General features: G+C 37.4%; 2 protein-coding genes across 4 annotated transcripts; one reads left to right on the plus strand and one right to left on the minus strand.

The window, feature by feature from the left end:
* Positions 1-49: 49 nt before the first annotated feature.
* On the plus strand, positions 50-8249 carry ELP2 (elongator protein 2). 3 transcript variants are annotated; one of them, XM_088214541.1, is made up of 11 exons: positions 50-309; positions 407-494; positions 1144-1229; positions 1545-1698; positions 2214-2374; positions 2463-3140; positions 3818-4133; positions 4361-4578; positions 5526-5703; positions 6365-6846; positions 6968-8249. In XM_088214541.1, exons 1-11 carry the CDS (start codon positions 175-177, stop codon positions 6992-6994), a joined length of 2523 nt encoding a protein of 840 aa, XP_088070667.1. In that variant the 5' UTR covers positions 50-174; the 3' UTR covers positions 6995-8249. The 3 variants fall into 3 exon arrangements, with proteins under 3 accessions (XP_088070667.1, XP_088070669.1, XP_088070668.1); XM_088214543.1 differs by having other exon boundaries at positions 7016-8249; XM_088214542.1 differs by having other exon boundaries at positions 6365-6980.
* Positions 8250-9007: 758 nt separating this feature from the next.
* Positions 9008-11727, minus strand: PDE331 (Octicosapeptide/Phox/Bem1p family protein). The gene is made up of 2 exons (XM_022040437.2): positions 10381-11727; positions 9008-10207 (listed from the first exon to the last, which is right to left on the minus strand). Exons 1-2 carry the CDS (start codon positions 11622-11624, stop codon positions 9307-9309), a joined length of 2145 nt encoding a protein of 714 aa, XP_021896129.2. The 5' UTR covers positions 11625-11727; the 3' UTR covers positions 9008-9306.
* Positions 11728-12932: the final 1205 nt, after the last annotated feature.

A 12932-nucleotide genomic window follows, 5' to 3' on the forward strand; every position in this document is an offset into this window, starting at 1 on the left:
CATTTTACCTACTTCTATTACTGTGAAAGCCCATTAACAGACTTACAAACTTCAAACTCCACTTTCTCCCTCAAGAGTCCAGCACCTTTCTACTGCGTCTCCCTTTTACCTTCGACTTCCAGCACGGAGCTCAAACTCCGTTAGTCCGGCGGCAATTCTAATTATACGACGGCCATGGTTGGCGAAGCTGAAGTGAAGCAAGTATTTATAGGAGCAGGATGCAATAGAGTAGTCAACAACGTTTCATGGGGAGCCTGTGATTTAGTCGCCTTTGGCGCCCAAAACGCCGTCGCCATCTTCTGTCCCAAGGTCCTCACTTCACCTTCTTTTTTCATTTCAGTTTTATGACTCTGTAATCTGCCTCATCTTACCAACAAATATTTGTTTTTTTTTTTTCTATTTGCAGACTGCACAGATCCTGACCACGCTTCCTGGTCACAAGGCAGCTGTTAACTGCACTCATTGGCTGCCCAGCGCCAAATTTGCTTTTAAAGGTTCAATTCTTTTTCTTTTGTTCCGTTAATTTTTTTCTTCAAGTAAGAACTTGTTAATTTTTAATAGCATGAAAGTTTAAGCATTTTGCATATTACATTTTAGAACCAGACTTTTCAAAGCTTGTTTCCCTGTTTGTTTCCACAAAATTGTAAGGAGCAAGGGAAAGATATTAGATTTTTTTTTTAATTATCAGATTTTCCTGTTATATAGGAGATACTCACGTGGTGCTCTTAATGACTCTATATATGTATATGTATATAGATTTGTATGTTTCCATAGTTATATTAGCTCCTCACTTGGTGCTCTTAATGACTATATATCTATGTATATGTGTGTATATTTGTATATTTCCATAGTTATATCTGCTACCAAGTGAATGATAAATGATGGCCCAAGCCTTTGGGGCTCGTTGGCATGTCATCTCCTTTATGGAGCAAAATGGTTAGGGGTTCTACCCGCATTACAATTTCTATGGTGCTAATGAGGAGAAAAAAAAGTGAATAGTAAATGATGTAAAGCAAGCCTACTTCCATTTCTTCTTCATTATTTCATATTGTTTTGAGACTTTGGAGGTAGCATATAACAAGTAGAGAAAGTAGGGTATGGTTGGATTATTGGGTAGTAATGAATTGTGTCATCTGTTTCCAGCTAAACATGTAGAGAGGCATTATCTGCTATCAGGAGATGCCGAGGGCTTAATCATTTTATGGGAATTATCTCTTAGTGACGGAAAGGTACTATTTCTCCTGGTATAACTTATTAATATGCTGAGAAACCTACATCCTTTTGTTATTAGGATAAGCACATTAAACAAGAGATTCGATTTTGTTTTTCTGTTGTTTCATATGATAATTAACTATTGTCATCTCTTTTGTTAACTGGTGTGCTAGAAATAAGATTCATATTCCTGCCAATGCCGGTGGAAGATTTTGGATTCCCGTTTTTCTATCAGTGATTTATCTGCCGTTTGTTTTTTAAATTATTTTTGGTATCTATTTAAAAAAATATTTTTCATATCATTTATCTTCTTTTTTCTTTTTTGTTAACAGTGGAGACTTGTCCAGCAATTACCACAATCACATAAGAAAGGTGTCACATGTATTACGGGGATTATGGTTTCTGAAACTAATGCTATATTTGCTTCAACTTCTTCTGATGGCATTGTAAATATGTGGGATGTGGATTTTCCATCTATCTCTGGTGGTGAGTAAAATTTTTAGGAGATTTGATTATTGCCTTTTCGCTCACTTGGATTTTTTTTTGGTTGTTTGTGGCATAATGATTCACTTGAACAACCTTTTCCCTCTCTTGTTGTTTATATAAAAAATTTAGCATGTATTTTCTCTATAAAAAATATTTTCTGGGAGCAGTTACCTGAATAATTTCCAAATCAATTTTTCGTCATGGAAAATCAGATGATTTCCCTTTTTGGTTAGTTAGGTTGGCTGTGTGTAGAATTAGTCAGGTCATGATCTTTTTAGAAGATGAAGACCATAATAACTATGCTGAGAACAAGCCAAATAATCAATAGGTTATGAATTCTGCTTTGAAATAATCATAGATTATTAGATGTTGGTTATGATTGTGCTTCTTCTAGCTGGTAGTTGTCAACATCTAATTCAACTGTGATATTGAGTTAGTAAAAGTAACTATGCTTATACCAAATATCTGACTTATAGTTAATGGTTATAATTAATGTTCTGTTTCATTGTGCTTAGGTGAATGTAAACTGTCATGCCTTGAATCTCTTTTTGTTGGTTCCAAACCAATGGTGGCACTAGCCTTAGCAGAATTGCCTTACAGTACTGGACATTTGGTCCTGGCAATGGGTGGATTGGATAGCAAAATTCAACTTTACTGTGGGGAGAGGACAGGAAAGGTATCTAACCTATAGTTCATATAGATCACCTATAATTTTCTATCCAGAAATGTCTCATGCATTCTGTAATTTGTTTTTGTACTTCCAGTTTGTTAGTGCTTGTGAATTAAAAGGACATACGGATTGGATCCGGAGTTTGGACTTCTCACTACCTACATGCACAAGTGGTGAAACAAACAGTCTTCTACTTGTAAGCTCATCTCAGGACAAAGGCATACGTATTTGGAAAATGGCTTTACGAGATTGTCTAGTTAATGGACAGGGTGCTTACAAAAAAGAGGAAATAACCTTGGCTTCTTATATTAAAGGTCCAGTGCTTGTATCTGGGCCATGCTCTTATCAGATATCTTTGGAGTCACTTTTAATTGGACATGAGGATTGGGTATACTCTGTAGAGTGGCAACCACCTTTAGCTGCTGATGTAGAAGGAAGTCCCTACTATCAACCTCAAAGCATCTTATCTGCATCAATGGATAAGACGATGATGATCTGGAAACCTGAAAAAAAATCTGGTATCTGGATGAATGTGGTTACTGTTGGGGAACTAAGTCATTGTGCTTTAGGGTTTTATGGTGGTCACTGGAGCCCAGATGGATTGTCAATTCTGGCACATGGATATGGCGGGTCATTCCATCTCTGGAAAAATGTTGGTGTTGATTTTGATGATTGGAAACCTCAAAAAGTTCCTTCCGGGCATTTTGCAGCCGTGACAGATGTTGCATGGGGAAGGTCCAGTGACTACATTCTGTCAGTCAGTCATGATCAGGTATTATGTTGCATAAGTAAACAGTTTCCTGAAAATCCATTCCTATTACTGTTCTTAGAATAGTTGAATTTTTTAGGTCCTAGTTTTGTGTGCGTTAAATTTCTTTACTGCACTATAAATTTCTGGAAGTTCTATAGGCTGACTATGTAACCTTACGAGCTTCAGAGATCAGGGCCGTCTTGGGAACTAAGTACCACTTAATAAAATTTTGAATGTAAACATGGGGGAACACTCTGGCAAGAATGTAGTCAAAGATACCATGAGATTGTGTTAAAATATTTTATTATTAGCTTCTGACTAGTGATAGTCTTCAAGGCCTCAAATCCTAATAGGAGCTTGGTACTGCTGTAAAGACTAACCACGGGAATGGGTGGCTAATCTTTATTTCAAAAGAAAACAAGAAGTTTATTTATTTATAATTAAAAGAAGTTGCTATTAGTTAATCCAAATCTCATGCTGTGTTTTGTTGGAGCTTTATTTTGGAGAAACATAACAAAGCATTTGAAGTAGCTGTATAAATGGAAACAAACAAAATTTACCTTATTAATTTTTTTTCATAATCAAAAGATGGTTGGCAACATATTTTAGCTTTAATTTGTTTAAAACTCACTGTGTTTATGAAAATTAAGATGAAATCTATTGTTACTGAACCAACATGCCGTGTTATGTTACCGTAGACAAGTCGTATCTTTGCTCCATGGAAAATGGAAGCTGTCTGCAATGACTGTGACTCCTGGCATGAAATTGCACGCCCACAGATTCATGGTCACGATATCAATTGTGTGACAATCATTCAAGGGAAAGGTAATCATCGTTATGTTAGTGGTGCTGACGAGAAAGTTGCCAGGGTGTTTGAAGCTCCTTTGTCTTTCTTGAAGACATTGAATCATGCCACTTCTCAAACTTCCACTGAGGATGTCCAGGTAGATGTACAGATTTTAGGTGCAAATATGTCAGCTCTTGGATTGTCGCAGAAGCCTATTTACATACATGGTTAGTTTTTATTTTTGTATCAGGTAATATATTAACATTTGGCTTTTCGGCCTGTGTTTTCATGACCTAGGTCAGTGAAGCCTGATATTTTTGATCTAGCCCTTTAGAGTTGTACGCAATCAGGCTTTTATCCTGTTGTACATGTGAGCATCTAAGTTTATCAACAACTATTATCTGGTGTGAGCAAGTTGTAAAAATGGATTACTAATATGCCCATACTCATGCAGCTGCTCCTGTAGCACGAGAGAGAAATGGGAGTGATGGTCTTGACACCCTTGAAACTATTCCAGATGCTGTTCCAGTTGTCTTGACTGAACCTCCAATAGAAGATCAACTAGCATGGCATACACTATGGCCAGAGTCACACAAGCTTTATGGTCATGGGAATGAGCTGTACTCTTTATGCTGTAACCACAAAGGGAATCTTGTTGCTTCCTCATGTAAGGTATGATGCATATTGTAATATTGAAATTCAAGCAAACAAATACAGGTTTGCTTACAGTTGGTTGTCTTTGGTATTATTGCTATTCCAGTTTGTTCTTGCTTGTAACATGTTAGGTTCCTTTCCTGCCTTTTGATGAGTTTGCTTGAACTTTAAAAAATCTGGCAAATAATCAATGGTTGTTCTACAGGATTCTGAGCGTATATGTGCTGTGGCTTGGATCATTCTCAAAATTATATCAAGGATTTTTCGTTTTCTCCAAATAGCGTTGTTTTCCACTTAATATGAAACTCTTATTGCAAACATATGAAATTGATGATTCAAAAGTTCATTCACACCTTTTTCCATCTGCCAGGAAAAGGATCAACCCAGGAAATAATTGGAAAAGGAATGTGGATGACATATAGATTTGAAAATCCATAGGAAACATCATGAACATAAAAAAAATCTGTGCAAAGTAAAAGAAGACACAAAGTTACTTTGATGCATTAGAAACCATTTCTTTGAAATATGAAACTGAAATGCTTCTTGGAACTCCATATATGAAAGCTATATATCATAGCTGAAGAACACATCCTATTTGTCCAATTACCTCATGTAGTTCTAGATTGTAGAGCTTGTAGGCTCTCTTTTTTGTTGATTGCCTCTATTAATGGCCTTGCAGATATTATTGTAAAATGGGAAAGAGAAATGCATTGAATAAAGAACTGTATTAATGTATTCTTGTTTCTGATATAACATGTGAAAGTACTAGATTTAGTACTACGCTGTGTAAAATGTGTCACTAGGATTCCATTAAAAATAAACAAATAATTGAAAGGAAAAGTGCAAAACTAATTTCATATGCTATTGAGTTGATTGGAGTGCTGTCAAGCTCCAATAAATTTCTTCAGAATCTTCTTTTGGCCTATGTTCTTCAGAATTTATTGTTCATCTTTAATCTCTTGCAGGCTCAATCAGCTGCAGTAGCAGAAATATGGCTATGGGAAGTAGGTTCATGGAAGGCAGTTGGTCGCTTGCAGTCTCACAGCCTAACTGTGACACAAACACAATTTTCCCACGATGACAAGTTGCTTTTAGCTGTCTCAAGGGATCGACAGTTCTCTGTTTTCACCATCCAAAGAACAGGTAATCAAAACCTCTTATTAGCAATATCCATCATGGTATTCTTCTTCTTCTCATTTGGTTATTTGTTTGCACAAATATTCCCTTTATTGGTTTTAATAATTAATTTACTAGGGAATCTTGGAGGTTTTCTTAGCATGCTTTGTCTGTTTCTGGACAAGATAAGTGGTAAAAGGATTTAGTATCTTGAACTTTCTTGTCCTGCTGTGGGGCTAAGTGGAATATATAATCTAAGAGATTGAAGAGCAGTATGGGTGTAAGAAGTCCATTTCAACTAAATTTTGGCATGTTCGTTCAAACCTTTAGCACAAAGAATGAAAAATTCTAGGGCAGTAAGATGTTTGGTTGGACCCATAACATGAACTTTTCTGCTGTCATCATGATCAGCCCACATGAATGAACTCTGTTCGTAATAAATCCTTGGAAATTGCTACACTTGGATACGAAGTTATGCAGCAGTTCAAAAACGTCTCCTCAGAGACATCCGATAAAAAACATGCAGTCCAAATACTCTTGGGAAAAGGAGGCATAACTTATTTATACATGTAGTTACGATATTATTCAGTAATTATGGTACAGATGTGTCTTAGTTGATAAAACAGTTTTAACTCATCATGCTGTTTACCTTTACAGTAGGATTATGTTCATGAATTGTTTCTTACAGGCACAGGTGAAATTAATCACAAACTCTTAGCTAGGCAGGAAGCACACAAAAGAATAATATGGGCATGTTCTTGGAACCCTTTCGGACATGAGTTTGCTACAGGTTCAAGGGACAAGACCGTAAAGATCTGGGCTGTGGAGAAAGAATCTTCTGTCAAGGAGGTTCTTGTTTTGCCACATTTCAGCAGCAGTGCCACTGCCCTATCTTGGGTTGGCCTTGATCGTAACAGAAATCAGGGACTTCTTGCGGTTGGAATGGAAAATGGACTCATAGAACTATGGAGCCTCGTTATCAATCGAAACGACGATGGTAGCATTGCCGCACCTGGTGCGGCTGCTGTACTTGTTGCCAAGCTTGACCCCTTGCTCTGTCATGTTTCTGCAGTGCATCGTTTGTCGTGGAGAAATGCGGAGAGAACCGAAACTTGCCCGAGCATGCAGCTTGCTTCATGCGGAGCTGATAATTGTGTGAGAATTTTCGAGGTAAAAAGTTTATGATTCTTGTTGTACTCGACTTGCTTACCCTCTGAATCACCTGTAGTGACAGAAAGTCTTGTTTCATTTACTGAAAATTCTTTTGACTCACGGTCTCCACCTAATGCAGCCGTCTTCTCGAACATCTTGCCTATGAACTTTTCTTTTTTTGTTCTAGTGGAGCCCATGAATGGATGACTGCTGCTCCTTGTGTTTTGACCAAGCAGAAATTTAGGACCTAATAAATCAGGTTGTTCAAGAATCTCCATTAAACAACCAGGCTCTTATTGGTCCCCCTTCCAACACAATTATTCTCCCAACTGGGACACACATTGGAAGCAGAGTCCGATTTAAATTTACAATCTCATATACAGATGCGGAAGAGCACCAACCATCCGAGTAAATGATAGTTGATAATTTTTATAAATAGTAAATAAGACTACCAGAAAAATTCTATTTACCATAATTATGTAGAATGGTGCTTAAGATTGTCCACTGAAAATTTAGTTTCAGTAAAAGTAAATCAACTGGAAAAAATCTAAAAAAAATTATTCCAGTTAATAAAAAAAGTAGATAGATATATCAACTATATATAATGTTCTCTTCTTTGTCGAAGAGTAATATTAAACAATGAAAAAAGTAAATGATTCTCCGCATACAGTCGTGATTCTAAGGTTTATGTTGTGGGGACATTTACATATATATATATATATATGTGTGTGTGTGTGTGTGGATATATACATATATATATATATATATATCATATGCTTTCTCAATCAAGGCTGCGTAACAGGTTTGAAGTCCTACTACATATGACCTGGGTTCCCTTTGTAGAACACTGAAAGTTAAGGCTGGCGAAAATTAAAATACTCCACTTTTCTACGCCCGCACATCTCAACTTTCTTCGATTAAGAGGCCATGATTTACGTATGTGATTATCATCATTCTCTTCATGTTAAATTACAGTGAGCTCGATATATTCAATAAAATTGGAATTCAATGATCTTATATACGTATACGTATACGTATACATATATATATATATATATATATGGTTTTAATATTGGCCTTACCAGATGGAGAGCATTAAATGAAGGTTGAACCCGAGCAAGTCCACTGGGAAAATCAGTGGGCTACTAGTTAAGTGTCAGCTGCAACCACACCAATCAAACCATGTCTAATAAAAATAAAAATAAATAGATTGTAATAATATATTTATTTTAACTAAATAATTCATTTTAAGAACAAAATTTAAAGGTGGTGAACTATTTTTATATAATATATATATATTTATTTATGTACATATGTTTATTCTTTTAAGTTGTATAAATATATTTTTATTTTTTGAGTATATCTATATATCAAATGGACTGAAATTCTGAAAAAAAAAAAAAAAAAAAAAAAGTACAAATCTTCACATGCTACTAAAGTGCTCAAATGAAATCATGTGAACAAATTTAACCACATAAATTTATTTTTCACCCATCTCGAAAACTAGCTAGCCTTGATTCCTCGTACGTTTTATACATAATTTTATCTGCTAATTTGCTGCACATATAATTATTTAAGTATCTATATATAATTATATGTGCATATACATATATATATATATGTGTGTGTGTGTGAGTTAAATAGTAAAAACAACAGAACAATAAGCAGTACTGCTGTCTCTGCATAGCCAGCCACGTGAAAATCAGTGTGTGTGTGTTTTGAAAGAACAAATATGAGTTAGATTAATCTCCATAGTTAATCCACTTCTACTAATTGTGGGTTTTTGTTTTCTAGCTATTTTGATTTGATTCTGGTATGAAATATTTTGAAAATAAAATATTTACATCCATCGTAACACAACAGTTTGATACAAACTTACGATCTTTTTATACAATGAAGAATTAAAGATGAGAGATAAGAGGAGGATCAGCCGATTCTCGGGCTACCAGAAGTCTGAAAGAAAATTCGAAGTTGTTGGATGACCTACCTGGAGATTGCAGTTTCTCAAACATGGCTGTCAAAAATTTTCTCAAGACAGATTTCCCAAGTGCTCTGCATAACTAAAACTTTCTCTGCAAATTCAATATTTCATCAACCCGAGATCCGATGACAGAGAAAACGAAAACCTGCATGCATCTCTATATACAATGATATTACTCGGTAACTACTGACATCGGAATACACGAAGAACGCGATACTTCAGAAGAAGAGTTTAAGGTTTTACAGTATAATATTTAGACCACTTTTAATTCCTTATGCAGTAATATCAATTTGACATACAAAGGGAGAAAAAGAAAAAAAAAAAAAACAGTAATTGAACACCAAAGTTCCTTATTGTCTACTCACAAATACATACCACAAACCAATACCCAGAGCAAGACAAGACTCTAAATAAGAAAATATAAGAAGATGATGATAATAATAATAATAAACCAAACCCGTCCTTCAAAATTGTTTTTCTTATCTTCCTGGATGCATTCACAATGGCTGTGATGTTCTGATCTGCTGCTGCTGCTGCTGCTTCATGGCCTCGGTTGGGAGCTGAGAAGAAGCTTCTGGCAACACCATAGCTGCAGCTGCTGTCATGGTTTGGTACTGAGAAGGCACCCCAGGGGCAAGAGGTTGTGTATAATATATCTGGGCATGAGCGGGATCCACAAACTCGTAGGCATAATTAGGAGCTCCGGCTGAAGGAGGAACAGACTGCGATGGGTGATGAATCTGAGAGTAACCAACATATTGCTGCTGATGCTGTCCGGTAGGAACCTGAACTAACTGTGGAGGAGCTGCAGCTGTAGTTCTGTAGACTCCGGCAGCAGCCATTTCAGGTTTAGCCAGAGGAGCATTTCGCATAGGGTTGTAGGCTGCAGAGTTTGAAACCATTGCAGGATTAGGAGATGTTTGAGGACGGCTAGATGCCATTGTGGCAGCAGCTTCATTGATGCTGGATTGCTGCACAGGTAAATTATAAGCCTGGGAGGGTCGAGTGGGCAAGTAGAACATCTGGTATTGTTGCTGATCGAGCTGGGGATGATTGTGATGGTGTGGCTGTTGCTGGGAAGGATATACATGGTAGTAAGCAGGGATTGGGACTGCACCAGTTGGGTGATGGTGTATGTAATGTGTACCAGTGTGTATAAACTGTTGGGGTTGAGGCTGCGGTGGTGGTTGTTGTTGTTGTTGTTGTTGTTGTTCGAATTGGGGTTGTAAAAGATACCCAGAATCCTGAACCGGAATCCGGGTGTTGGGATCAGAGACGTTGATCTTCGGATCAACAGGGTTGCCGGCAACCCTGCTGACTCCGGAGGGGATTTGAACAACTGAATCCTGATATACTACAGGTTTTGGACGAGACAGAGGATTGTTCATACTACTATCACTGAAAAATTAACACCAGCAAACAAACATGAGGAAACCCAATTCAGATTCTAATCATGATTTCTCACCCAAAAAACAGAAATGATCATGTTCGTTCATGAGAGAAGTTAGAAATAATCGGAAGAAACAATAGTCACCACCATGGGAGTAAAGTTGTTGCAATGAAAATGGTACCTTGCAACTGAATCAGGAGAAGGCAAATCGTGACCACCACCGGACTTTTGTGGAGGCTGAGGAGGCAGGTTTTGCGTCTGTGACGGAGGAGCCGCTGATTTCCGGTATCCAACCGGCACCCCATGGTCCGATCTCTCATCATCGGAGAAAACCCGATTCAGGTACTCCCCAGAAGCCGCCGCACCACTCACCTGTACTCCGGCTATAGCAATGGTCGTCGGCATCGGCGGCGGCGATGAAAGCACCACAAACCCCTCATCCTGCTGCTTCTGCAACCCAACAACGCTTATCTGAGCGAACTGTTCTTCGATCCCCATCTTCTGATCCTGCATCCTAGCGCCGCCGCCGCCACCAGCACCCACCCCGTCGTCCACGTGAACCCGAATCGGAGGCAAATTCGCGAGAGAAGGTGAAGAAGAAGTGGACCCGAAAGACGACGTCGTTTCCAACATAGGGGAATCTGGCACTGAGTGCACATCTTGTCCCGCTTGTTGCTGTTGCTTTACATTCTTCTGAGAACCCTCCAAATCTCTGACACCCAAATCGAGATTCCCGCCGGAACCACCGCCGGCACCACCGCTACCAACATCATCGTCGAGACCCAACAAGCAATTCACCGACGTCGAGTCTGAAAACCCCCTATTCAACAATCCAGACCCATTCAACGCATTCAAGAACCAATCCTCGCTTTTAGTAGTGTTCTCAAGAATCGGCCCGATGGACTGCGACGATTCGGGTTTCAGAGGGAAGAGAAAGAGCCTGATGCGGGAGGGTTTATTAGAACTGGAGCTAGAAGTGGTTCGATCGTATTCCTCGATCATGTTGTCCAGGTCTTCATCGGTCGTAACGGAGATGAGCGAGTCAAGGTCTTCGCTAGGAAGCTGGTACTTGAGAGTGAACGGCCGGCCGTTGAGGAGGGTGTGAGACAGTCTAGAGGAGAGAGACGAAAGAGTGGTGTTCCGGTCGACGACGACGATGCGAGTGTCGCCGCCAACGTAGCAGAGAGACTTGTCGTGCGGACGGGGGACGATATGACCACCATAGCTGCACATGAGACGGAGCTTCGACGGCAAGGAGGCCGGCGGAACAGGGGGGTCTTCCCAAGAATCGGTGTTACGGGAGCGAGGAGAGGAATCTATTGAGTCTGGGTAGGAGGGCATGTGAGAAGAGATGGGCGGCGCCGTGGTGGCGGCAGCGGTGGAAGTAGAAAGTGGAGGCGCCGGCGGCGGAGGTGGTGCCTCCATGGTTGGGGGGTTTTTGGCTGGGGTGGTGGTTTTGGAGGAGAGAGAAAGGGGAATAACGTAGTTGGAGTTGAGGATCTTATAAGCAGAACGCACAGCTGGCTTGCAGCTTGCTCTACCCGGTTTGCCAACAAAAAGAAAATTAAATTATAAATTAATACCACGCCATTTATTTAATTACTTTTCACTTTTCGTCTATTTAAATTTTTAATAATTATAAATTATTATTATTATTTAAAACTATCATTGAATTTAATTTTAATAAGATTTTCTGATTAATTTATTTCTAGAAAAAAAATTATAATTAATAAATACATGGGATATTACGAATTATTGCAACAAAATTAGAGATTTTTTTTTTAAAAAAAAAGTATAAAACGCAACGTTTAAATTAGAGAAAAGGGGAGAGCAAGTGGGGCTAAGGAGGCAACTGTTTGGGTGGGGCCAGTTGGTTTGACAGCGTGTTTACTGATTGGCTCCAGTTGGTGGTATTGTGGGGTCGAGAGTAGTTATCAGGTGAAGCACGGACCACGCTAACGCACGTTATTCTCTCTTACAAAATTCCTCCTCCTTTTATTTTTTTTTTTAAAAAAACATTAATTGCCACTATTTTCTTTTAATTTGGATCAATTAGTGCATTTTTACAAAAAAAATAATAATAAAAAAAAATAGAGAAAAATAATAAATAAAATTTATTTAATTTATATTTTACACACAAAAAATGGTGAAATAGAAGATTATTTCTATAAGTATATTTATAATAATTGCAAAAGTAACGTAACCAACTCCGCAAGGACCAAATGGGTGAAAGTGCTATTTTTTACTACATACATAACCCATTAATTATACAACTATAGATATTTTATTCTTACATGAAAAAAATATTTAAATCATATATATATATATACACACACGTAAATTTAAAGTATAATATTATATTATATAAATTTATATTCATGTTCTCATACTTATATTCTCTAAAATAAAAATAGTGAAACAAATTGAGTTTAAGTTTTTACCACTAATACTTTAATTAAATATTACAAATTCAAACTTAATTGAAAGCGTAGAGTTAACCACTTTGTATAAAGATAAATATTATTTTAAACTAATATTAAACTATACAAAAATAAAAATAAAACAAAATTTATAAACCAATTACCGAATCGATATAACTTAAGCCCATACCATACCATAATAAAAGTTTTCAGTTTGATCAAATCTTAAATTGGAGTTAGGTAAAATTTACTTTAAAATTTTAATTTTAAAATATATTATTTATATAGTAATATTTTGATTTTAAATATTAAA

Source organism: Carica papaya, chromosome 2 (assembly GCF_054855325.1).
Source record: "Carica papaya isolate Zhongbai chromosome 2, ASM5485532v1, whole genome shotgun sequence".
Taxonomy (NCBI): Eukaryota; Viridiplantae; Streptophyta; class Magnoliopsida; order Brassicales; family Caricaceae; genus Carica; species Carica papaya.

Excerpts from the sequence above, each read along its gene's own strand:
- PDE331 (XM_022040437.2), bottom strand. The coding sequence starts at position 11,624 with ATGGAGGCACCACCTCCGCCGCCGGCGCCTCCACTTTCTACTTCCACC. Across the intron at positions 10,208-10,380 it reads TCTCCTGATTCAGTTGCAAG|TGATAGTAGTATGAACAATC; the intron begins GTACCATTTTCA and ends TTAATTTTTCAG.
- ELP2 (XM_088214541.1), top strand. The coding sequence starts at position 175 with ATGGTTGGCGAAGCTGAAGTGAAGCAAGTATTTATAGGAGCAGGATGC. Across the intron at positions 495-1,143 it reads CGCCAAATTTGCTTTTAAAG|CTAAACATGTAGAGAGGCAT; the intron begins GTTCAATTCTTT and ends ATCTGTTTCCAG. Across the intron at positions 4,134-4,360 it reads GAAGCCTATTTACATACATG|CTGCTCCTGTAGCACGAGAG; the intron begins GTTAGTTTTTAT and ends ATACTCATGCAG.